This window comes from Salvelinus namaycush, chromosome 20 (genome assembly GCF_016432855.1).
Source record: "Salvelinus namaycush isolate Seneca chromosome 20, SaNama_1.0, whole genome shotgun sequence".
In the NCBI taxonomy this organism is placed as follows: domain Eukaryota; kingdom Metazoa; phylum Chordata; class Actinopteri; order Salmoniformes; family Salmonidae; genus Salvelinus; species Salvelinus namaycush.
This window is the reverse complement of record NC_052326.1, coordinates 23256726-23280996: the sequence shown is the minus strand read 5'-3', so window position 1 is coordinate 23280996 and position 24271 is coordinate 23256726. Positions and strand designations below refer to the sequence as shown.

Sequence of the window (24271 nt, the reverse complement as noted above, 5' to 3'; positions counted from 1 at the left end):
ACGTGATTTTTCTGAGTACACATGGACAGAGACACGGACTAAAGTGGCCAACCTCTTTGCCGTATGGCATCAAGAACAACATCCCACCTGTCCTGTGTGGAATCCGCTATTATTCCCACTGACTCTTGTCCCACCATCCGAGCCCTCTGATTGGCTGCAGAGCGTATGACAGCGTAGGAGGAGGCACATAAATAAATAGAAAGTGGAGATGCAGAGTTCACTAACGAAGACCTCTCTAAGCATCAGCTGACCCAAGACCAGCAGCAACACAGCACAGCAGAGGAGCTACCACAACACAAATGCTACAGCAAAACCTACCAAGACCAACTTCTCTACTTTTTTGACGAGCTTCAAACTCAAGACCAATATCTAAAAATGCCAGCCTACATGGACATCGCTATTCAGGACAGCATGAACGTGAAAGATCAGCACATTAGGTAAGACCAGGTTAAATTACACTGAAATATTTTAATAAGATATTATAATGAATAGAAACTGTGTGTGAGAGAGAATAGGTGTCCATGATTGTCTTGTGTTGTTTTTAGGTGTGAACTCTCTCTGTTTGAGAGGAAATGCAGCAGTGGTGTGGAGAAACTGAAGATAGTCATTGGAGGACACCTCCAGAACGGGATCCCTACATCTCCCATATCTCCTATTTTGGAGAAGACAGTGTCCATTTTCACTCCGAAGAAGGCCTTGGTGTCACCCTCCGGCTATTCCAAATGTTCCAGGGACATGCTGTGCCTTTTTGTACCACTGTACCACTGCCTTCGAACAATGAATTGAGAGAGACGCATGGATGTGGAGGTTATAGGTCAGGGGTCACATACTGGGCTGAGACTAGGGTCTGAGACAAAATTATCACTGCACTGTGAGATACAAACCCGTGGAAAGGGCATGAACTGACCTTAAGGCAAGCAGAGCACAATATACTGTTTATGTGCAAATTCTGCTCAGATTATATGTGCCATTTCTACGTCTGTTCCCACCATGGTGATTAGTTGGTTGTCTTATTTGGACCAAACTGTCAGAGATAGGTCTGGAACCTATGCTTTTGTTTTACATGACATTTAAAGCTGCAGATTCATTTGAAATGAATTGTGTGCATTGATATAAGCAGAGTTGTACTGCTTCATTCTTTCTGTGAAATTATGAACCAAATACATTGTTTCAAGGAGAAATAATGCCTTGATTCAAGTTGGAAAATAAATCCACACGTATACCTTTATTTTTGTAAAGGAACAGTGCATTGTTGTGCATGATACATAAAGTAAATGTTTATTTTATTGTAAGAACCCAAAGGGGATTTATATTATTGTTAATATTGTTGTTTATTTTTGTAAGCTAATAAAACTGCAAACAAAATTCACTTTTTTTTTCTATTCCTCATATCTGGGATTTTTGTCTGAAAATTAATACTGAATTTTACTGGCTTCATTTACCAGCCTACAGAAACTCAGGAGAAGGACATATTCTGGTTATTTTAGCATACTTCCTCAAAATGTGTATACTGTAAAAAAGTCCAAAGCGTCACTATGGTTCTTCACATAAAGGACTTACCATTTCCCGCCAAGTGTGCACTTGCTCTCATGGATTTAAATGCATGGCACTGGTGATCCACCATATTTCTTACACTAGTTCATTCCTTTTAAATCCATGAGGTGGAGGGAAAGAGGAGAGAAGGGTAGACAGGGAATAGGATTGTTGAGTCTTTTGACATGTCCTGTATTATGTGCATCAGTTAGGGCATTGCAGTAAACCACCTGTAGGAAAAGCCTATTTGGGCGTGACATTTCCATGACTAGATAACAGTAATTAGGAGTAATAACTAACATTAGTTACTAATTCATTACTAATTAATTATATTAATTACTACTACATTACATTATTCATTACAACTACTGACAAGCACATTGACAAGTAAATTAACACAGTAAAAACCTCTTAGATCTGAAGTCCCCTGTTTAGGGGACCAACGTGGTTCTGGGACCGGTTCCAACCTATATTTTCGCAAAGAAATCAACATTTTCGCTTATAAATGGATCATCTGTGGACACCGTAGACCGAAATGGCATGCATTGAGCAATAGCCCTGGTTCCCACACCGACACAGTAGTATATTTCTGAGCCTGCTTGACATAGGATGTAAAATCTTATAGGTAGTAATTTTATAATTGATTATACTAAATTTAGAAAGCGTATAAGTCATTTCAAGACTTATTCATTCAATTGTGTTGAATAGGAAATACGTCATATAAAATATTTCTTATTTTCATACTTTGATCATATTTGTACTGTGTACTTGAGCTTGTATCCTCAAATTGTGAATACACTTCAGCAATTTATAAAAAAAATGTTTTTCCCGAAAGGTAAGATTTTAACCTTTCTTGGAGTATGCAGCATTACTATTGTTATTGTTTATTGCCCTCTCACAGTGGCGACCCCTCATTCAAGGCAGGTGTGGCCAATTATTATTATTATTATTGTTTTGTTGTTGTTGTTGTAGGGGTTAGTAATGAGGGTTGGTAATGTCTTCTAGTTGCGCCGTGATTGGCTCAGTGTTCTGTCACTCATGGGGACACTGTAAAATCTACAGAGAGAGCTTGAAAATTCAAGCCCATTGGGTGCTGCCATAGAGTTACATTAGAAGTGCCCATCCAAGAAGGCCCAAGGTCATTGGCCACAGATAAAATGACTAATGACAAATGACAAATCTACGGTAGCTTTGATTGGACTGATCAGGTCAACGTCATACTTTCAAAATCTTAGCTAGCAATTTAGACAAGCAGTCATCATCGTGAATCACGTCAACAATCTACTGGCAAATCCTTTCCATCCTTGTAATATGAAGAGTAATTATAGATAAAATGTATCGGTGTTCATCGACCATTGGACATAAACATTACACAACAAGTTGGAAACCGCAAATTCACTAATAAGTGCGTTGGAAGGAATCAGTGGCTGACCGCAAGCGTTGCAAAGCAATCACTAGCCTCCTATTCAGTGGAGAGGGTGTGTGGTCCAAATCTGGGTTTAAGGGTCTCTTTTCCAAGCTTAAAAGGATAAACATTCAACACCATGGACCAGAAAAGGTTGAATACATTGGCCATGCTGTCATTCCAGCATGACTTCTGCCGCATTCAAAACAACTGGGAACTCGGAACTGGGAAATCTCAGACTTCAGTGTGTTCAAGACAACTCGGAACTCAGAAAAAAACGAGCACCGACTGGGAAAATGTGTTTTGAACGGTCATCCAACTCGGAATTCCAAATCGGTAACTGGGGTCCCTTTCTAGAGCTCTAAACTGAAGATCACTGACGTCATGATTTTACCTTGTTTTTTTCGGAGGTCCCGTTTGTCATGAAAGCACTATAAATTCAGAGAATGCCAGAATTTTATGAATAAGTTTGATGCCAAAATTTTCCCAACGGGGACCGCCGTGCCACCTTCCTGTTCAAGTGATTACAGCACAACAAGGTGAGTCCAAAAATGTATTGTATCCTGCAGCATAAATGATGTAATATGCCAGGGAGAAATATATACTGTAGCAAAAAAGAGACCATGTTTGTATGCGGCTTTATTAACTCAATTATTATTTTATTTTTTACATTGTTTGCAAATTGATATGTGACGTGCCAAAAATGTGGGGCTCAAAACAGGTGGGGCTTTCAATGGAGTGTAATTAATCAAACAAACATAAGAATTGTTTTCGATGATTGTTTTTATTCGCATCAACTTGATTTGAAGATTTACATTCATTTTGAAAACATGTTTTCAAGCTTGACAATAACTTCTCGGAAGGCGAGTGATACTGATAAACTCACATAGTGACACAAACCATTACATATTTTTTTAACTTATTCTGACTTAAATGCAGATATCATTTTTTATAATTATGACATATGATACTGTTTGCATGTTTTAATATCAATATCAAAACAGGACAAATAAGAATTACATTTTTTCACTAGTCTTTCCACTAGGAAGACCGTGAACACCATATCTTAAATTATTATTTTTTTAAACTTCCCCACAGGGAAAAATACAAAATATATTCACTTTATAAAAATGAAATAGAATCTTATTCGTGAAACGAAAATAAAAACAGAAGATTCAATTGATGCTCTTGTAATCAAGAGAGGATCATTAAAATACTGACATTGTTAAGTCCTTTTCATTAAAACTAGAACTTATAGTATAAACTCCTGCAAATGCAGAAAATGAGGATGAAATCGTCAGTATGTGGAGTTGGAAATGTCCTGCTTGAGCAGACGAGGAAGAAGATCTCTTCCTATTCTCATTACTGTCTAACATCCATAACATTATTCTTAGACCAACATGGTCCATTGTGCTTGTCTGAAAGTGCAGCTCCAGTCTGTAGGACACTACCAGGGCCTCCAGAGGGCGCTGTTAACTGGACTCTTCTCTTTGCTGATGCTGTGCTGGACTGGAGAGCTCAGCTGAGGCAGGTCACTCTCCCTTCTGTTCTTATCAGAGGATGGTTGCAGGCTCTGAAATTCCAGCAGCAAGTGGCTCAGCAGTTTTCTCTGAGATGGTGTCTTCAACTCATCTGTGGACAGGAAGTGTACAATCTCTTGGACACATCTGGAGTAACCCTGATTGACAGGTGCTGAGCAGGAGGAAGAGCTCACTGGCTGGTACTGTTGCTGTCGTCTCAGGAAGCAAACTGTCATCTCCAGGATGTCTGCTTTCTCCAGCTTGGAGTCAGACTGCTGGTTGAGGATCTCTGGACCCAGGAGAGACTTGAGCTGCTCAATGCTGCTGTTGATACGATCTCTGCGTAACTTCTCCACGACTGGCTTTCTAATCTGCAAAAAAATAAGGAGAGTCATTTATAACATTGTTCTAAAATATATCAGAGGTCTGATAAAAAGACGACAACTATTATCAAGAACCAAATCATAAAGCAAGTTGTAATTTCAATTTACCTTGTTTGTCAGAGTCAGGTGCTCCTTAGAGTAGATCATGGCTGAAGTGATTGTAGGTGCCATGGCTGGATCTCTGTGCTGTAGAGGTCTCTGTGTAGAAAGTGAATCTGATCTCTACATGCTTCATCTCTCCTATATATAGTCCCAAATCTGCATATGAATGTGTGGGTCTTGGGCTTGTTGGAGTTTCTCACAGTCTGTAGCCAATGGGGGAGCTTGGGTTCTTAATGCTGGGGACAATGGTCACGTCTCAGGGGAACAGGTGGGGGGTGATGGAGAGTGACTCGGAGCGCTGTGTGAATCTGGGAAAGTGGTGACCCCCAGATTTCCTGCCTAATGGATCAATGACACAGACAGTGCACACGCTCATCATCAAAACTTACACATGCGGGACTGACACATACCTTCTGCATTAAAACTTACACTGCTTTCTTATACATTTTATTGGAAGATTCATAGCCTACCATATTGTATTTGGTGACTGCATTATGAATATGACCTCTTTATTTGTTATCCTGAATAGAAAAATGGCTTCCTGCAAATTCTGTGCAAATTCAGTATTTTAGCTTGTTTGCGTGTTTGCTTTATCCGTAAAAGGTTTGTACACGTTTGAGATTTATTCATGCGAAATGTTTTTTTCATTATAATGAAGTAGCGTAATTAGCATAATGGGATGAATTCTTATAGAAGACAGAGAAAATAGCAATATGAGCAAAATGTAGATCGATATCGGAATGACTTCATCATTTCATAATTTCTCATAACTAATAACTACTATTATTCCAGTTTTGGAAGTCCAGAGGTAGCAGATGTGTTCTCTGGCTTAAGCCTGGTGGTCAGTGTGAGTAGAGAGCTGATCTGAGTTTCCCACACTAAGTCCTGTGTGCTGTGATCAATGCACTACAAAAGGTGCTCATTGGACCTTTAGTGATGGCTATTGGATCTGTGTTGTATGATAGACAGATTCTGACATCACAGACCATCTGGATTCTGGAGGGAAACTCCTGCACTGGCTGATTCAACACATACTCTTAGAGGTACAGACCGTGTATCCAAGTTAGTCCAAGTCAATGTCTGCAATTCAATCCGTTTTCTAAATGGTATTTAAGCTGATATTGATTCTCTTTGTCCTAGACAATAGCTATATTTTAAAGGAAACATTTGATGTTATTACAAATTACATAAAATAATAAGATTTTCTTCCAGGAAGATAGGAATAGTGTAAAAAAAAATACGGAACCAAATAGTCAAATCACCATTTAGTATGCCTTGTTAAATGGCATTGTCTCTACACAAGCAGTTCCCATCAAGCCCCTGGGGTTAAGTTTGTTTCTTAGATATTTGTCAATTTAGATGATGGTAAATACAAATATTTTGACTAATTGATATAGTCTCGGTAGCCTATACAAGAAGCAACAAGTTTAATAAAAAATCCTGAAGGGTTAACCATACAGCAAGTTATTATTGGCCTTATTTCATTAGCATTAGTATAAGGACTGTAACAATACATTTCAAAATAAGACTATGAAATTAGATTTTCACCAGACACTTTATTTACTTTTTTGGTTTGGGAAATTATGTGAACATTTACTAAACATAGGCCTAGGATTCTGAAATATAACAATCAAAATTCCTCTCCCTATCCCTTGACCCCCCCCCCCCCCCCCCCTGTGTAGGGGTCTGAGTCTATTGTCTCAAAGAGGCTCTGCGAATGAGTTTTCCTGGGTTTCCCACACTCTCTCCATTGACTGCTTTCCTTTCAATGGAACAACAGAAGTGTGTCTTATTACTCATCACATTAGCTATGCAGTTGAGTCAAGTCCCAGACAAAGAAGGATACTTACTCTGTGTCTGCCCACCTGACTATGATGAGGGTATCAATAAGCTTTATTTTTATAAATCACTTAGAAAATCTACCATGTTAGCTAAATCAAGATATAGAACACCTGTAATCTACGGAACAATGCAGAAAAGATACATTTTACCAATGTAAAAATTGTTTATTTTCCTTTTGTAATGACATTGCACAAGTAAGCACTTCTGCGAAGACTAACGTGCAAACAGTGGTGGGAAAAGTATCCAATTGTCATACTTGAGTAGAAATAAAGGTACCTTAATAGAAAATAACTCATGTAAAAGTGAAAGTCCCCCAGTTAAATACTACTTGCGTAAAAGTCTAAAAGTATTTGGTTTTAAATATAGTTAAGTATCAAAAGTAAATGTAATTGCTCAAATATACTTAAGTATCAAAAGTAAAAGTATGAATAATTTCAAATTCCGTACGTTAATCTGCCACGTTGTATAATGATAGGAGACAGGCGCAGGATAAAAAAAAATCCCTAACCAAAATAGAGTACGTCATGGGGACGAAGCCCAAAACAAACACCTATATACATAACACAGGGATGTAACCCAAACAAAAGAGCGAGGTGTAAACTTATAATAAATACATGGGACGAGACCCGGAATAATAATACACAGGACGAGACCCGTAATAACAAGTGCACACTAACACGGTATGTAAACCGTAATACAATGTACAGTAAACGTAGTACAAAAGCCGATACCACAGAGCACAGGTACTTAACAAGACCAACAGACATGGAACAATAATCGACAAGGACAATGGGGAACAGAGGGCACAATAATACACATACTAATCAGGGGGAATAGGAACCAGGTGTGCGTAATGAGACAAGACAGTCCGGGGTTGGTGGTAATGTGGTAATGATCCAGCCTAGAAGGCCGGTGATGTAGACCTCTGGAGCTGGTGAACGGAATGAGCAGCAGTACCGGGGGATCCCTGACATAATCAAACCAGACAGCACACTTTTCTAGTTTTTAAGGGTCTGAATACTTATGTAAAAGTGATATTTCAGTTTTAAACTTTTTATAAATGAGCAAAAATGGCTACAAACCAGAAAAATACAATTTAATACATTTTAGAATAAGGCTGTAACCTAACAAAATGAATTAGAGGTCGACCGATTAATCGGAATGGCCGATTAATTAGGGCCGATTTCAAGTTTTCATAACAATCGGATATCGGTATTTTTGGACACCGATTTTGCAGATTAAAAAAAAAAATGTATTTATTTTTTACACCTTTATTTAATCTTTATTTAACTAGGAAAGCCAGTTAAGAACACATTCTTATTTTCAATGACGGACTAGGAACGGTGGATTAACTGCCTCGTTCAGGGGCAGAATGACAGATTTTCACCTTGTCAGCTCGGGGGGATCAATCTTGCAACTTTACAGTCAACTAGTCCAACGCAATAACGACCTGCACTCCACAAGGAGACTGACTGCCTGTTACGCGAATGCAGTAAGCCAAGGTAAGTTGCTAGCTAGCATTAAACTTATCTTATAAAAACAATCAATCATAATCACTAGTTAACTACACATGGTTGATGATATTACTAGATATTATCTAACGTGTCCTGCGTTGCATATAATCTGACTGAGCATACAAGCATACAAGTATCTAAGTATCTGACTGAGCGGTGGTAGGCAGAAGCAGGCGCGTAAACATTCATTCGAACAGCACTTTCGTGCGTTTTGCCAGCAGCTCTTCGTTGTGTGTCAAGCATTGCGCTGTTTATGACTTCAAGCCTATCAACTCCCGAGATAAGGCTGGTGTAACCGAAGCGCGCGCTAATAGTGTTTCAAACGTCACTCGCTCTGAGCCTTGGAGTGGTTGTTCCCCTTGCTCTGCATGGGTAACGCTGCTTCGAGGGTGGCTGTTGTCGTTGTGTTCCTGGTTCGAGCCCAGGGAGGAGCGAGGAGAGGGACGGAAGCTATACTGTTACACTGGCAATACTAAAGTGCCTATAAGAACATCCAATAGTCAAAGGTTAATGAAATACAAATGGTATAGAGGGAAATAGTCCTATAATTCCTATAATAACTACAACCTAAAACTTCTTACCTGGGAATATTGAAGACTCATGTTAATTTATGGCTGCATCCCGCTACCGGGATCGATATGACAGCAGCCAGTGAAAGTGCAGGGCGCCAAATTCAAACAACAGAAATCTCAAAATTAAAAAAACATACATGTGTTTTATATCATTTTAAAGGTAATCTTGTTGTTAATCCCACCAAAGTGTCCGATTTCAAATATGCTTTTCAGCGAAAGCACTACAAACGATTATGTTAGGTCACCACCAAACCACAATAAGCACAGCCATTTTTCCAGCGAAAGATAGCTTTCACAAAAAGCAGAAATAGAGATAAAATGAATCACTAACCTTTGATTATCTTCATCAGATGACACTCATAGGACTTCATGTTACACAATACATGCATGTTTTGTTTGATAAAGTTCATATTTATAACAAAAAATCTGAGTTTACATTGGCGCGTTACATTCACTAGTTCCAAAAACATGAATTTTGTGATTTTGCATAGCCACATCGTTTCAACAGAAATACTCATCATAAATGTAGATGATAATACAAGTTATACACATGGAATTATAGACATACCTCTCCTTAATGCAACCGCTGTGTCAGATTTCAAAAAAACTTTACGGAAAAAGCAAATCATGCAATAATCTGAGACAGAGCTCAGAACAATAGCCAAATTAGTCGCCATGTTGGGGTCAACAGAAACCAGAAAATACATGATAAATGTTTCCTTACCTTTAATGAACTTCATCAGAATGCAGTTCTAGGAATCCCAGGTCCACAATAAATGCTTGATTTGTTCGATAATGTCCGTTATTTATTTTCAATTAGCTACTTTGGTTAGCGCGTTAGCGGTTAACAATTCCAAAGTCACAAAGCGCATCCACTATAACGTGACGAAATGTCCAAAAGTTCCGTAACAGTCAGTAGAAACATGTCAAACGATGTACTGAATCAATCTTTAGAATGTTGTTAACATACATCTTGAATAACGTTCCAACCGGAGAATTAGATTGACTTCAGAAGAGCGGTGGAACGGAGGTCCTCCTCATGTGAAGGCGCGTGTTCAATGCGTGGTCACCTCATGGCAGTGATTACTAATTCCTGTCTCCTTCGGCCCCCCTTCACATTAGAGTCATCAGACAAAGTTCTATTGACTGTTGACATCTAGTGGAAGCCGTAGGAAGTGAAAACTCATCAATATCTCGTTGTAATTTCAATGAGAGCTTGGTTGAAAATCTGCCACCTCAGAAACAATTCAAACAGGAAGTGGAACTTCTCAGGTTTTTGCCTGCCATATGAGTTTTGTTATACTCACAGACATAATTCAAACAGTTTTAGAAACTTCAGAGTGTTTTCTATCCAATACGAATATTGGAATAATCGAATAATATGCATATATTAGCAACTGGGACTGAGGAGCAGGCAGTTTACTATGGGCACCTCTGTACACCTTTCACCCAAGCTACTCAATACTGCCCCTGCAGCCATAAGAAGTTAAAAGGAACCACCAGCGTTCATATGTTCTCATGTTCTGAGCAAGGAACTTAAACGTTAGCCTTCTTACATGGCACATATTGCACTTTTACTTTCTTCTCCACCACTTTGTTTTTGCATTATTTAAACCAAATTGAACATGTTTCATTATTTATTTGAGGCTAAATTGATTTTATTGATGTATTATATTAAGTTAAAATAAGTGTTCATTCAGTATTGTTGTAATTGTCATTATTACAAATACATACAAATACATTTTTATTTTTATTATAAAAGCCGATTAATCGGTATCGGCTTTTTTGGTCCTCCAATAATCGGTATCGGCGTTTGAAAAATCATAATCGGTCGACCTCTAGTCTGAATACTTTTCAAAGGCACTGTATTTGAATATACTCAAATACAGAGTATATTCAAATACAATTAAATACATACATGCATTTGACCCCAGGTCCTAAAAATATTTGAAATCATGTATTAGTAAGCTATTATTTGAAAATACTTTTAATACTTCCAGTAGTAGGTGATTTCGGCCACATTATTTGAAAATACTCAAATACACAGAAAGTACGTATTTAAATAACAAATAATCAAATACACATATATTTACGGCAAGCCGTAACAAATAAATTCAGGAGTAAAAATGTGCTTAACAAGTCACATCTTAAGTTGCATGGACTCACTTTGTGCAATACTAGTGTTTAATGTGATTTTTGAAAGACTACCTCATCTCTGTACCCCACATATACAATTATCGGTAAGGTTTCCTAGTCGAGCAGTTAATTTCAAACACATATTCATCCACAAAGACCAGGGACGTTTTCCCAATGCCTCGCAAAGAAGGGAACCTATTGGTAGATGGGTTAAAAAAAGACATTGAATATCCCTTTGAGCATGGTGAAGTTATTAATTACACTTTGGATGGTGTATCAATACACATTACATTTAGTCATTTTTTTTTACACCCAGTCACTACAAAGATACAGGCGTCCTTCATAACTCAGGTGTCAGAGAAACCGCACAAAGATTTCATCATGAGGCAATGTTGACTTTAAAACAGTTACAGAGTTTAATGACTGTGATAGTAGAAAACTGAGGATGGATCAATAACATTGTAGTTACTCAACAATACTAACCAAAATGACAGAGTGAAAAGAAAGAAGCCTGTATAGAATTAAAATATTTCAAAACATGCATCCTGTTAGCAATAAGGCACTAATGTAAAATTGCAAAAAATGCAGCAAAGAAATTATCTTGATGTCCTGAATACAAAGCATTATGTTTGGGGGCAAACACAACACATCACATCTTCATATTTTAAAGCATGGTGTTGGCTTCATCATGTTATGGGTATGCTTGTCATCGGCAAGGACTAGGGAGTGTTTTTGGGGATAAAAAGAAACGGAATAGAGCTAAGTACAGGCAAAATTCTAGAGGAAAACCTGGTTCAGTCTCCTTTCCAACAGACACTGGGAGACAAATTCACCTTTCAGCAGGACAATAACCTTAAACACAAGGCCAAATATACACTGGAGATGCTTACCAAGATGACATTGAATGTTTCTGAGTGGCCTGGTTACAGTTTGACTTAAATCGTCTTGAAAATCTATGGTAAGACTTGAAAATGGCTGTCTAGCAATGATCAACAACCAACTTCACAGGGCTGGAAGAAGTTTAAGAATAATAATGTGCAAATATAGTACAATTCAGGTGTGCAAAGCTCTTAGAGACTTACCCAGAAAGACTCACATCTGAAATTGCTGACAAAGGTGATTCTAACATGTATTGACTCAGGGGTGTGAATACTTATGTAAAAAAAAGAGAGCTATTTATTTATTTCCCCCCCAAAAAATCTAACATTTCTAAAAACATGTATTCCCTTTGTCATTATAGGGTATTGTGTGTAGATGGTTGAAAAAATATATATATTTAATCAATTTTGAATTCAGTCTTTAACACAACAAAATGTAGAAAAAGTCAAGGGGTATGAATACTTTCTGAAGGTACTGTAACTACTGGATAATCATATATTTATTGATGACGTTCATAAGCCATTGCATCTTTCTTTCCTTGGATCTAAGATTTTAGGATGTCAAATGATCAGTACTTGGACTCTAACGCAAAATATAGGATTTTGAAAAAAACCACACAAACCATCAGATACATTTAATGATTTATTTTATTTTTCATATAGAATAGTTTTCCTTAATTTTGTGATTAAACATTCCTACAATTTCTTGAAAACATCTTCAAGACACATCATAGAGTGTGGGTTATATAAAATCTCCATAGAAGCAACTGCAAACAAATGCATTTCTTACAGATACATATGTCAATATGATGTGAGCAGTTCAGTGCTGTAACATTGGTAGTGCATCACAAAAAAAACAGGCTTGAATATCAAGCAAATCAATTAAAGATTTGTAAGTCATAAACAAGAAAATATTATCTGAAATTCCTTCACAGAAGGATAGTGTTGCATAATTCAAGAATTTAAACATTCTTTGTGCGCTTTCTCACCCAATGTGGGTAATAAATAGACTATAATGGGTCAATGATGAATAATAATTCAATACAAATCTTCAAAGAAGATAAATTCACTCAAAAACATCAAAAATATTATGAAATGAATTGTTCCTTTGTAGTTGTTTTGCATTTTCTGAACAATGCAGATTATAAACCATCTTTAGCAGATTGAGGAATTTCGTCTTAAATAGTAAGAATAACTTAACATGATACTCATGTTACATGAAAAGGAAAAGTGATGATATTTCCTCACAGAGGAAAATAAAAAAGGTCATATCAATATGAACTTCCATTTTTCACATATTCATGAAAAAACAATAAACACAATCAAAACATAACTTTTAAATGTCCTGCATAAGCAGAAGATTATGTCTCTTTACATTGTCATTACTGTCCACAACATTAATGTAAGACCAACTGGTCCATTATGTTTGTCTCAGAGTGGAGCTCCGGTCTGTAGGACTCTACCAGGGCCTCCAGAGGGCACTGTTGACTGGACTCTGCTCTTTGCTTACGCTGTGCTGGGGTGGGGGACTCAGCTGAGACAGGTCACTCTCACTTCTGTTCTTATCTGAGGATGGCTGAAGTATCTGCAAGTGGCTCAGCAGTCTTCTCTGGAATGTGTCTTCACCTCATCCTTGACAGGAAGTGCACAATCTCTTGGACACTCCTGGAGTAACCCTGATTGACAGGTGCTTAGCATGAGGAGTAGCTCACTGGCTGGTACTGTTGTTGTCGTATCAGGAAGCAAACTGTCAGCTCCAGGATGCCTGATTTCTCCATCTTGAAGTCTATGATCTCTGAATAACTTTTCCACCACTGGCTTTCTTAGCTGCAAGAAGAGAAGAGGAGAGTCATTAATAACCTTATTCTGATATATGGCATTATTGAAACAAATAATCCATCCACCAAAGTAAATAAATGTCCTTGAATTTGAATCTTCAATTTACCTTGTTGGTCAGAGTCAGGTGCTCCTTAGAGTAGATCATTGCTGAAGTGATTGTAGGTGCCATGGCTGGATCTCTGTGCTGTAGAGGTCTCTGTGTAGAAAGTGAATCTGATTTCTACTGGCTTCATCTCTCCTATATATAGTCCCAAATCTGCATATGAAAGTGTGTGTCTTGTGCTTGTTGGAGTTTCTCACAGTCTGTAGCCAATGGGTGAGCTTGGGAGGACAATAAGGAATGTGGAGCTGCCACATGCTCAGTGTTCTTATTGCTGGGGGACAATGGTCACGTCTCAGGGGAACAGATGGAGGGGTGGTGGGTGATGGAGAGTAACTCACAGAGCGCTGTGTGACTCTGGGAAAATGGTGACCCCCAGATCTTGGGACCAATGACACTGACAGAGCACACACATCATCACAATTTACAATTGACTCAAATACTTTTCAATAAAATTCCTAATAATTTTAGGTTTTTGCATTTTAGATAATTATTACTGTCCTGACATTGTAAAAATTCCATCCAATGTGAAGCACTTTGAATGGGTTCAAATACCTGCTCATATAGCCTAATTAGTCTAATTCAATAACTTATTTCCACTATTATAACTGCCATGTTGTTTAGCTGTTCAGATGATTCAGAAAATATAAATTTTATTTTTTCAATAAATATACTGATTTATAAGGTAATACTATTATGTACAAAACATAACCTCAGTTTTCAGGCTTGTAAATTGTTGCTCATTCACTTCCTGAAGTGTGCCTATTCCCCCACTGAGACTCACAGGTGCTGGTGGGACTGATGAATGACCATGAACTGTCTCTGCTCTCTAGAGCTTTCCCACACTGCCCATTGCGATAGCTTCAAATAAACAATAGAAGTGTGCATTGTTTAATGCTAATTAATCTCTACACAAGCCGTTTCCAACATGCCCTTGGGATTAAAGCTCATGAGTACAATATTTCTCAATGAGGAAATAGACAAACACAAACATTTTGACTAGAGGTAAATATTGTCACATGAGTTGTTGGAACATTCGTCACATTCACCACTGCATCAAAACAGTGGTGGCAATCTCATTTACGACTAATGAGAAACAATGGAAGACAGTGGAAATGTTTACTTTACTTAATTGCATTTTAGTTTTAGAGGGACATTGCACTTAATCAACATTACTGTAGAAGTGCCCGTATTAGCCAGCCGACTAATTTTCATCATAGAATTTGGAATGTAACTATGAAACAGTCACAAGAAATGTTCACAAATCAATGCTTCGCTTCATTCTCGTTGCCAAACCCACTGGCTACAGGTTATCTACACGTCTCTGCTAGGTAAAGCCCCGCCTTATCGCAGCTCACTGGTCACCATAGCAGCACCCACTCGTAGCACGCGCTCCAGGAGGTATATCTCACTGGTCACCCCCAAATCCAATTCCTCCTTTGGTCGTCTTTCCTTCCAGTTCTCTGCTGCCAATGACTGGAACGAACTGCAAAAATCTCTGAAGCTGGAGACTCATATCTCCCTCACTAGCTTTAAGCACCAGCTGTCAGAGCAGCTCACAGATCACTGCACCTGTACATAGCCCATCTGTAAACAGCCCATCTATCTACCTACCTCATCCCCATACTGTATTTATTTATTTATCTTGCTCCTTTGCACCCCAGTATCTCTACTTGCACATTAATCTTCTGCACATCTACCATTCCAGTGTTTAATTGCTATATTGTAATTACTTCACCACCATGGCCTATTTTATTGCCTTAACTCCCTTATCTTACCTCATTTGCACTCACTGTATATAGACTTTTTGTTTTCCTTTGTTCTACTGTATTATTGACTGTATGTTATGTTTATTCCATGTGTAACTCTGTGTTGTTGTATGTGTCGAATTGCTATGCTTTATCTTGGCCAGGTCGCAGTTGCAAATGAGAACTTGTTCTCAACTAGCCTACCTGGTTAAATAAAGGTGAAATTATTTATTTATTTATTTTTAATTAAAAAATAATGAAAGTATTTTTTAAATAAAGCGTTTCACATGTTCGCTTTTAAAGGATAAATTAAGAGAGCCATCTCAGAATTTAAATATAAAGAAACTATTGAGAATATTAATCGTTGGCTGAAAGAGCATGAGGAATGTATTGGGAACCCCAACAACATCTATTCAAACCCCTCCTGCCATGCAGTGGGTCTTTGTGATAGCAGACACACTTATATTGTGTGTCAGGGCTCAGCAGACTGCATGCAGAAGTGTGGGAAGCCGTGTGTCTCTGTGGCTCCCAGCTCCAGAGAGAAGAGGGCGTGTGACTGGGGCACACTCAGCTTTGTGCAGGGAGCCAGCTGTGCTGTGAAGCTCAGAGGAGGGAAGTGTGCTGCCTGGGGCTTCTGGGAAACCTGTGCCTGTAGACAGACAGACAGGTCATCATCACCTCAGAGCTGCAGCACTCTGATGGAGTCACATTACCTGGAAGGTCGTCTGATACAGATGAACAAGTGTGAAAGGACTCCAATCTGATCAGTACTGTCACTATCTCAAACAGCTTTCAGTAAAAGTTACAACATTATGAGTAGCCTACCAGTGTTTTAAAGGTATGTATCATCTCACACATATGTAAGTTGTGGGATCAATGCCTGTGTCTTTGATCCCAACATTTAGCAGCAGATCTGGGGGGCACCACTTTCCCTGATTCACACAGCGCTCTGAGAGTCACTCCATCACCCACCACCCCTCCACCTGTTCCCCTGAGACGTGACCATTGTCCCCCAGCAATATGAACACTGAGCATGTGGCAGCTCCACATTCCTTATTGTCCTCCCAAGCTCACCCATTGGCTACAGACTGTGAGAAACTCCAACAAGCCCAAGACACACACTTTCATATGCAGATTTGGGACTATATATAGGAGAGATGAAGCTAGTAGAAATAACTCTACACAGAGACCTCCACAGCACAGGGATCCAGCCATGGGGCCTACAATCACTTCAGCAATGATCTACTATAAGGAGCACCTGACTGACCAAAAAGGTCAATTGAAGATTCAAATTCAAGGACCATTATTCAGTATGATTAGATTTATTATTTGCTTCAATAATACCATATTCCAGAACAACGCTTTTAATGACACTCCTCCTCTTCTCACAACTAAGAAAGCCAGTGGTGGAGAAGTTACGCAGAGATAGTATCAACAGCAGCATTGAGAAGCTCAAGTCTCTCCTGGGTCCAGAGATCCTCAACCAGCAGCCTGACTCCAAGCTGGAGAAAGCAGACATCCTGGAAATTAGTTTGCTTCCTGAGAGGACGGCAACACATCCAGCGAGTGAGTTCCTCCTCATGCTCAGCACCTGTCAATCAGGGTTACTCCAGATGTCTCCAAGAGATTGCGCACTTCTTGTCCAAGGATGAGGTGAAGACACATTCCAGAGAAGACTGCTGAGCCACTTCCAGAGCCTGCAGCCATCCTGTGATAAGAACAGAAGTGAGAGTGACCTGCCTCAGGCAACAGCAAAGAGAAGAGTCCAGTCAGCAGAGAAAACCTATGGATCACGTTGGTCTAAGAATAATGGTATCATTGTCATGGACATGAATGAGAATAGGAAGAGATCTTATTTATCTTCTGCTCATGCAGGAGTTTCTAAAAGTCTTGCTTTGATTGAGACTGTTCATTTCAGTTTTACTGAATAAGTTTTTCTCAGAAAATGATCCTTACTATGAAAACTACATTTTTGTAGTGTGATGGTATTATATAATGAATAACCTTTATTTTTTCTAAAGTGTGTTGATTATGTTGAATGGTGATTCATGAGCAACATCAACTTTAAAAGTCCTCTATGAGGACTTTTATGCAAACTTTTGGTGATTGTCTAATGATCTGTTTTAAGGTAAAATCTTAGAGAATAAGCAATTGTTTCCACTACATTTGTGTACTGATATAGTTTTATTTACATTGTATTGAGCATCTTATGTGAAACATGTATTAGTTATCTATTTGATAATGATGGACCTAAGCTACAGCATCACTGTTCCTCCATGATGATTATTTACCCAAGCTGGGTATTATACCTGTAATCATCACTCTGTGATAAGCAATACTCTGATTTAAGAACAAACTTGTCAATTTTATTTTATGATGTTTTGTGATATGATAAAACATTACCCGAATGTGCCTATTGCAGATTGATGAAAACTGTCTCCAAACTCTTGTTGATTTTCAACAATCCAGTGTGTCTTTTTTAAAGACAGTAAATGTAGCCTATATCCCCCATACTATTGCCTGGCAGCCCATACTCTGTCAGAGTAAGACTTGGAGATTTTTCCATGTTCTGTTTGTGATGTTTAATCACTTTGCACAATGTGTCTCATTGAGTCAATTTTTTATAAATTCAAAATCAACCAAATTAAATACTTTTTCTTGTTCTTTACTTAGTTACATTTTCTCATCTTTACTATGACAGCCTATATTTCAGTTCAATAATGTGTAGGCTTAGGCCTAAAAGTGAAATGATTACAAATTACAGTGGTGGGAAAAAGTATTTAATTGTCATACTAGAGTACATGTAAAAAGTCAAAGTAAATGCAAATGCCTTATATTAAGCAAATATTATCTGCACGATTCTTAAAAAAAATATATATTTACAGACCGATAGGGCACACTCCAATACTCAGACATAATTTACAAATGCAGTATTTGTGTTTAGTAAGTCTGCCAGATCAGACGCAGTAGGAATGACAAAGCGTTATATTAATACGTGAATGGATTGCACCATACTGCTGTCCTATCTGAGCATTCGAAATATAACGAGTTTTTGGGTGTCAGTGAAAATGTATGGGAGTAAAAAGTACATCTTTTCTTTAGGAATTTATGTCAAAATAAAAGTTGTCAAAAAATATAAATAGTAAAGTACAGATATCCCAAAAATAGTAATTAAAAGTATTTGTACTTACTGTACACCACTGTGTGCTGGAGGTTTACGATGATATAATAATGATTTTTGTTGCTCATCAAATGTGTACCAAATAGTTTCACAAGTGTTCACCTATGTGTAGGCCTACAGAAAATATCACAGAAGACCAGAGATTTCCTAAAGCAAATATCACAGAAGTTCAGGGCCATGTTCAGTTGCCAAACGTTATTGAATGTTGCAGATAGAAATGCCATGGATAGAGCCAATGTGATTCCTTATTCTACATTTCAGAGGCATCTGAATGTTCCAAAACGTTGCGTCCTGCTATACGCAGGATAGGCAACTGTGTCATCGACTGACAAATTGCTATAACATATTATGTGGTTAGCTAATACTTAAAATGCCTATCTAGGCGTTGTATGATCGGTCAGGCATCAGCAACGTCTAAGCTCTGGAACGCAGTCTTTTCCATCGAGGGATTTTCGATTTTTCATAGCTACCTGAACGTCATTGCGCAACACGTCTGTTACAATGGGCACAGACCTCTGCTTAGGTAGTTGCTTCGCCTGCCAGATCGCCTGGATAGGTATTTTAAGTATCAGCTAACCACATCATACCTTATAGCAATGATGATAGGTCGCGTACCCCTGCTCAGACTTAGCATGCATCAATCAACGGTCGGGAACCATATTGCTATAACATATGATGTGGTTAGCTGAAACGTAAAATAACTATCCAGGCGTTGTACGATCTGGTATGCGTCAGCAAAGCCTGGGCAGAGTAATGTGCCCATTGGTTGATGCATGCAACGTCTGAGCAGAGGAACACGACCAATGAGGCGATTTGATTAATCTGTGGCGCCCGGTTTGGGACTGTGAAAGTTGAATGCATTCGTTTTGGAAGCTGGCTAAATCCCGGGAGTGAGCCAGGTGTCCTAGTGGAGTAATGAGTGGGATTCTATTTTTTAACATGCAAACGTGATTTTTTTATATAAACGCTTTATCTACCTTCCCAATGAAAACTAGTTTGAAAAATCAAACATGTTTTATGGTAAAGAGATGTACGTTTCTGGACGGAGCACTATCTATTGTGCTGACGCATCACAGCGGATATTCGGATTTTGCGTCACCCTGTCACTCAACCATTTTAACTTTTTTGCTATTTTTAAATAGGGACATAACTTTTCAACTGAGGGGTCTAAGAACCATTTTGCCGCCTGGTGGAGCCGGGCCATGGACGATGCACCATGCTGCCTTGTTGACAACATGACCGAGATGTAGTCAAGTGGGTCATATCAGCCAGTCTACGAGCGGCGCAGAATAGCATTCGATTGAGATAGGCGCTCATCCTGCCCTTTCTCGTCACAGGCTATAGTCAGTGCTCTGCGGCTCAGCATAATCGAATCCGCCCAATGTCTACTTCCAAGATGGCGGCGGGATGTGAAAGAGTGGACAGTAGTCACAGCATGGATAAAAGCATAACTCTTCCACCCGACGAGATCTTCAGGAATTTGGAAAATGCAAAGAGGTTCGCAATAGACATAGGTAACGTTATACACTAAGTTGCATTTTTCTAGCACTACTTGAATATATTCAGTTGGCTTCTTACTTTGACTACACACACAGCCAGGCATTCACGAGAGGTTAGCAAGCAGCGACGTGTTGTCGTTCTTTCTGGCTAGCTAACACTGCAGTGTTTATATTAACTAAATTAAGTACCTGTTGCTGCGAAGTTACTTTAGCGCCACAAGCCTGCTACAGACATACATGTTATCTAGTGGCAATTAACATTTTTATGGGCCAACTTAGCTGTAGTTTTCTCAACTGTCTAGCTAGTTAAGTTAGCTAATTTTTACCACTGAGCAAAAGTGGCTGAGCTGTCAACAGTGTCTGACATGTTATTCCATGCTAACTAGGTAGCTACTACGATCAATTATCTCAAGAACAACGTTTTTTTCTCACAGGTGGATCTCTGACGAAACTCGCCTATTACTCCACTGTTCAACACAAAGTAGCGAAAGTACGGTCATTCGACCATACTGCAAAGGTAGGTGGTATACATAAACGTTGGAACACTGTCAGTACACTCAGCCTGGCGTCAGACTAGACGCAACATAGTACATGTACAACCGGGACACCCAACATTTGGTTACATAAGACCGATGGTTACTCAAGCGAAAGTAGGGTGGTTCGTTGGGGTGGATGGGTGGCCATATTACAGGAACGTTTAGCAACCAATGTTCCCTCTAAGCTACGCATGTGCAAGCAGCTCCCCAGGGACTACCGCACAGAAGAAACTTCAGCCACGCAGAGAAGCACGAGATTGAACTTCACTCAACTTTCTAGAGTTTGTCCCATTAGTTTACACTATTGTCGTTCCTTTACTGTGGGAATTGTGATCGAATCAACACAATATTAGCTACTTTAAATGCAACGTAACAAAACACACTATGCAAGAGATTTTGTTGTATGCAGAAGGCATTGGAGTAGGATTCTATTGCATTGACAGGCAAGACTTAGATCCGTACTCTATGCAGACCGTAAGCCATAACCAGTCAGTGCTGCAGTAGGATCTGTGCCATTTATTTTGAACTGGACTGTTTTTACAGCATGAGCGGTCATGAGGTGATGCACTTGTTTTGTGATCAAAGCGATAGCTATTTATAGTGACGTGTGTGTTACGCCCCTGAAAAAGGGGAGAAAGAATCACGACTGTGATACGGTAATGTTACCTCATTGAAACTTTTAGGGCAATGAGAAAAAGACGCGATTTCTCCGTGAACTTGAGTGGAGACCAGAGCAATCGATCTCAGGCTCATAGATTAAGAGCATTTAGTAGATCACAGATTAACACTTTTACCCACGACAAAATAAAGTAATCAACATAACGTTTACACATTCCTCTCACAATTCGTACCTTTTGTATGCTTGACGGATTTTAACACAATTATATAAATGTTATCAATCTATCAACTAATACTGAATGCATGATCTTCTTAACCTTAGATGTTTTAAGATCCTCACATACTATGAACTTACTAATACTTTTTAATGTATAACAGGCTATTAGTATTTCCTTTAACCTGTCACATGTGCACATTTGTTCATATCCTTTGCTAGTTAGTGAATTTTTAACAGTTATGGATAATTTGTAGTCAGCAATGGGGGAGTGATTGCTTCCTACAAGAGCACAATACGTGTGCAATTATAGATGTCTTTGAAAAGCGAGTCAGGTAAAGAGCTTTTCTTTGTCTTAAAGGGACAGTGTTGTATTTTGAGACGGGTTTGAATAAGCTAAGTAGTAGTAGTATGGGAGTAATGATGCATTTTATTTTGTTAAGTGGTTTCTTGCATCAAACAACACATTTTCAGTCACCTCCTTGTCTGAAGGACAAGTGGATAAACAGGTTTATGTCAAGCCCTGCATGTTGTTTTTTTCAAAAGTCTCATGGAATTTAGACCTACATTGAACACCACACATTGGCTGCTACTGTAGGCTGAATGATAGAACAGCTATTTCCATGTTAAAATGTTATGGGATGCATTTTCTTTATTGTTTTTGATGGTAGGCCTATATTATGATCAAATAGCCACGGTAGTGTTCTTGGTCACTGTTATAACTGTACCTTAAAGCTCAGTACAGCCTAAGATGTTCACAGCAATCGCGTGCCAGAAGTTGCACAGAATTTTCACAACGTTCAATTTGGTGCTCAGCAGACCTGAAATTTACTCCGTGACAAAACAAATTAGAGGGAACATTGCGAGTTCGAATCTCATCATGGTTAACTTTAGCATTTTAGGGAATTAGAAACTTTTCAACTACTTAATAATTTTTGGTACTTTGTATCTACTTGGCATGTTAACTAACCCTTCCCATAACTCTAACCCTTTAAGCTAACCCTTTCCCTAAACTTGACCCTAACCCCTAAAAGCTGCTGCATGGTCAAGCATAAATTTGCTTCAACCCTAACTCCTAGCCTAGCTAACGTTAGACAGAAAATCGTAACATATCATACGACGTTTGATGATCATCCACAAATTAATACATACCATACAAAACATAACAAATCATACTAAATGTAGTGTCTTGGATTTACGTACAGAATAATACGAAATGCTCTAAAACCAGGTTGCAGCGCTGAGGTCCAATGGAGCAGAGGACATACGGTACATAAGAGCTTGGCCTTTTCCCTGTTAGATTTGCTCAACTCCTGTGGTCAAAGATAATCGAGGAGAGGGACTGTTGAAAATAATGCGCATGTATGAAATTAAGCCGTGGGAACTGGGAAATCTCAGACTTTCGACTGGGAAAAATCTTTAGAATTTTTCTAGAGCATTGACATGTAGATCACTGATGTCATGATTAGGGTTGCACATTTTGGGGAATATTCAGAGGTGGGAATATATGGGAATTAACAGAAATATATGCAAATTAATATTAATACCATTTTAAATGTAGAGATTTTTTGCATTGGCTATATATACCATATCATATGGAGACAGAAACATAAGGTAAAAGGTTTATCATAAGTAGACATAATTGCAAATGATTAAATCCTTCCAATAGAAAAAAAATAAAATGTAGTTACGAATTGAACTTTAATTGAGTTGACTCTTCACATGGGATGATTTCACTGAACAACAAAAGGGAATATTGAATGATCCATCGCGTCTCCCAAAAACGTTTTCAACATACATCTGTAAAATGATAGTCTAGACACTAAAGCTTTGGTTGTCTTCCTCTCAGGCTTCCATGTCTTCTCTCTGGACCTCCTCAATGTCCACCTCTTGAACATCAGACTCTGAGGCCTCATCTTCACTGTCACTTTCCAACCTTGTTGAGGATGGCTTGTTGTCAGGCTCAAAAAGCCTCAAATTTGCACGGAAGGCCACCAATTTTCAACCCTTGTATTGGTCAGCTTGTTGCGTGCTTTGGTGTGTGTGTTTCCAAACAAGGTCCAGTTGCGCTCTGAGGCGGCTGATGTTGGTAGGATTTGGAGGATGATGGAGGCAACAGGGGAAAGAGCCTCAGATCCACAAAGTCCCTTCCACTAGGTGGCTGATGAGATATGTTGGCACGACTGCCATATTGCATCTCCATCCCAAAGCCCTTGCTTGGAAGTGTAATTCGCCAGACTGCCAAGAACCTTGCTCTCATCTAGGCCAATGTGGCGAGACACGGTAGTGATGACACCATAGGCCTTGTTGATCTCTACACCAGACAGGATGCTCTTGCCAGGATACTTGGGGTCCAACATGTACGCTGTGGCGTGTATGGGCTTCAGGCAGAAGTCTTCACGCTTTTTGATGTATTTCAGAACTGTAGTTTCCTCTGCTTGGAGCAACAGTGAAGTGGACAGGGCAGTATGGATTTCTTCTCTTACATCTGAAAGCAGAGTCTGAACATTAGACAGGATAGTATTGTCTCCCTCAATCCGTGCAATGGCTACTGCTATAGGTTTCAGGCTGCTTACCACTCTCTCCCAAAATAGATCATCCGGGAGGATCCTCTTGTTGGGGCTGTCCATATCTGTGATATGGCCATTTCT

General features: G+C 38.9%; 2 protein-coding genes and 2 pseudogenes across 2 annotated transcripts in view; 2 read left to right on the top strand and 2 right to left on the bottom strand.

The window, feature by feature from the left end:
* Positions 1-4385: 4385 nt before the first annotated feature.
* Positions 4386-5012, bottom strand: LOC120064899 (transcription factor HES-5-like). The gene is made up of 2 exons (XM_039015487.1): positions 4950-5012; positions 4386-4829 (listed from the first exon to the last, which is right to left on the bottom strand). Exons 1-2 carry the CDS (start codon positions 5010-5012, stop codon positions 4386-4388), a joined length of 507 nt encoding a protein of 168 aa, XP_038871415.1.
* An 8332-nt stretch (positions 5013-13344) lies between these two features.
* Positions 13345-13893, bottom strand: LOC120065544 (annotated as a pseudogene).
* Positions 13894-16063: 2170 nt separating this feature from the next.
* Positions 16064-17999, top strand: LOC120064704 (annotated as a pseudogene).
* Positions 18000-20090: 2091 nt separating this feature from the next.
* LOC120065133 (4'-phosphopantetheine phosphatase-like) overlaps positions 20091-24271 on the top strand; it is a 28246-nt gene continuing 24065 nt past the window's right edge. The window contains exons 1-2 of the mRNA XM_039015892.1: positions 20091-20267; positions 20687-20769. Of these exons, the coding sequence (XP_038871820.1) occupies positions 20135-20267; positions 20687-20769 (216 nt within the window). The 5' untranslated portion in view covers positions 20091-20134. The remainder of the gene's footprint in view (positions 20268-20686; positions 20770-24271) is intronic.

Bases quoted from the DNA above. Each gene is read 5' to 3' on its own strand.
- LOC120064899 (XM_039015487.1), bottom strand. From the start codon at position 5,012: ATGGCACCTACAATCACTTCAGCCATGATCTACTCTAAGGAGCACCTG. The intron at 4,830-4,949 runs GTAAATTGAAAT...ATTTTTTTGCAG, and splicing joins ACCTGACTCTGACAAACAAG to ATTAGAAAGCCAGTCGTGGA.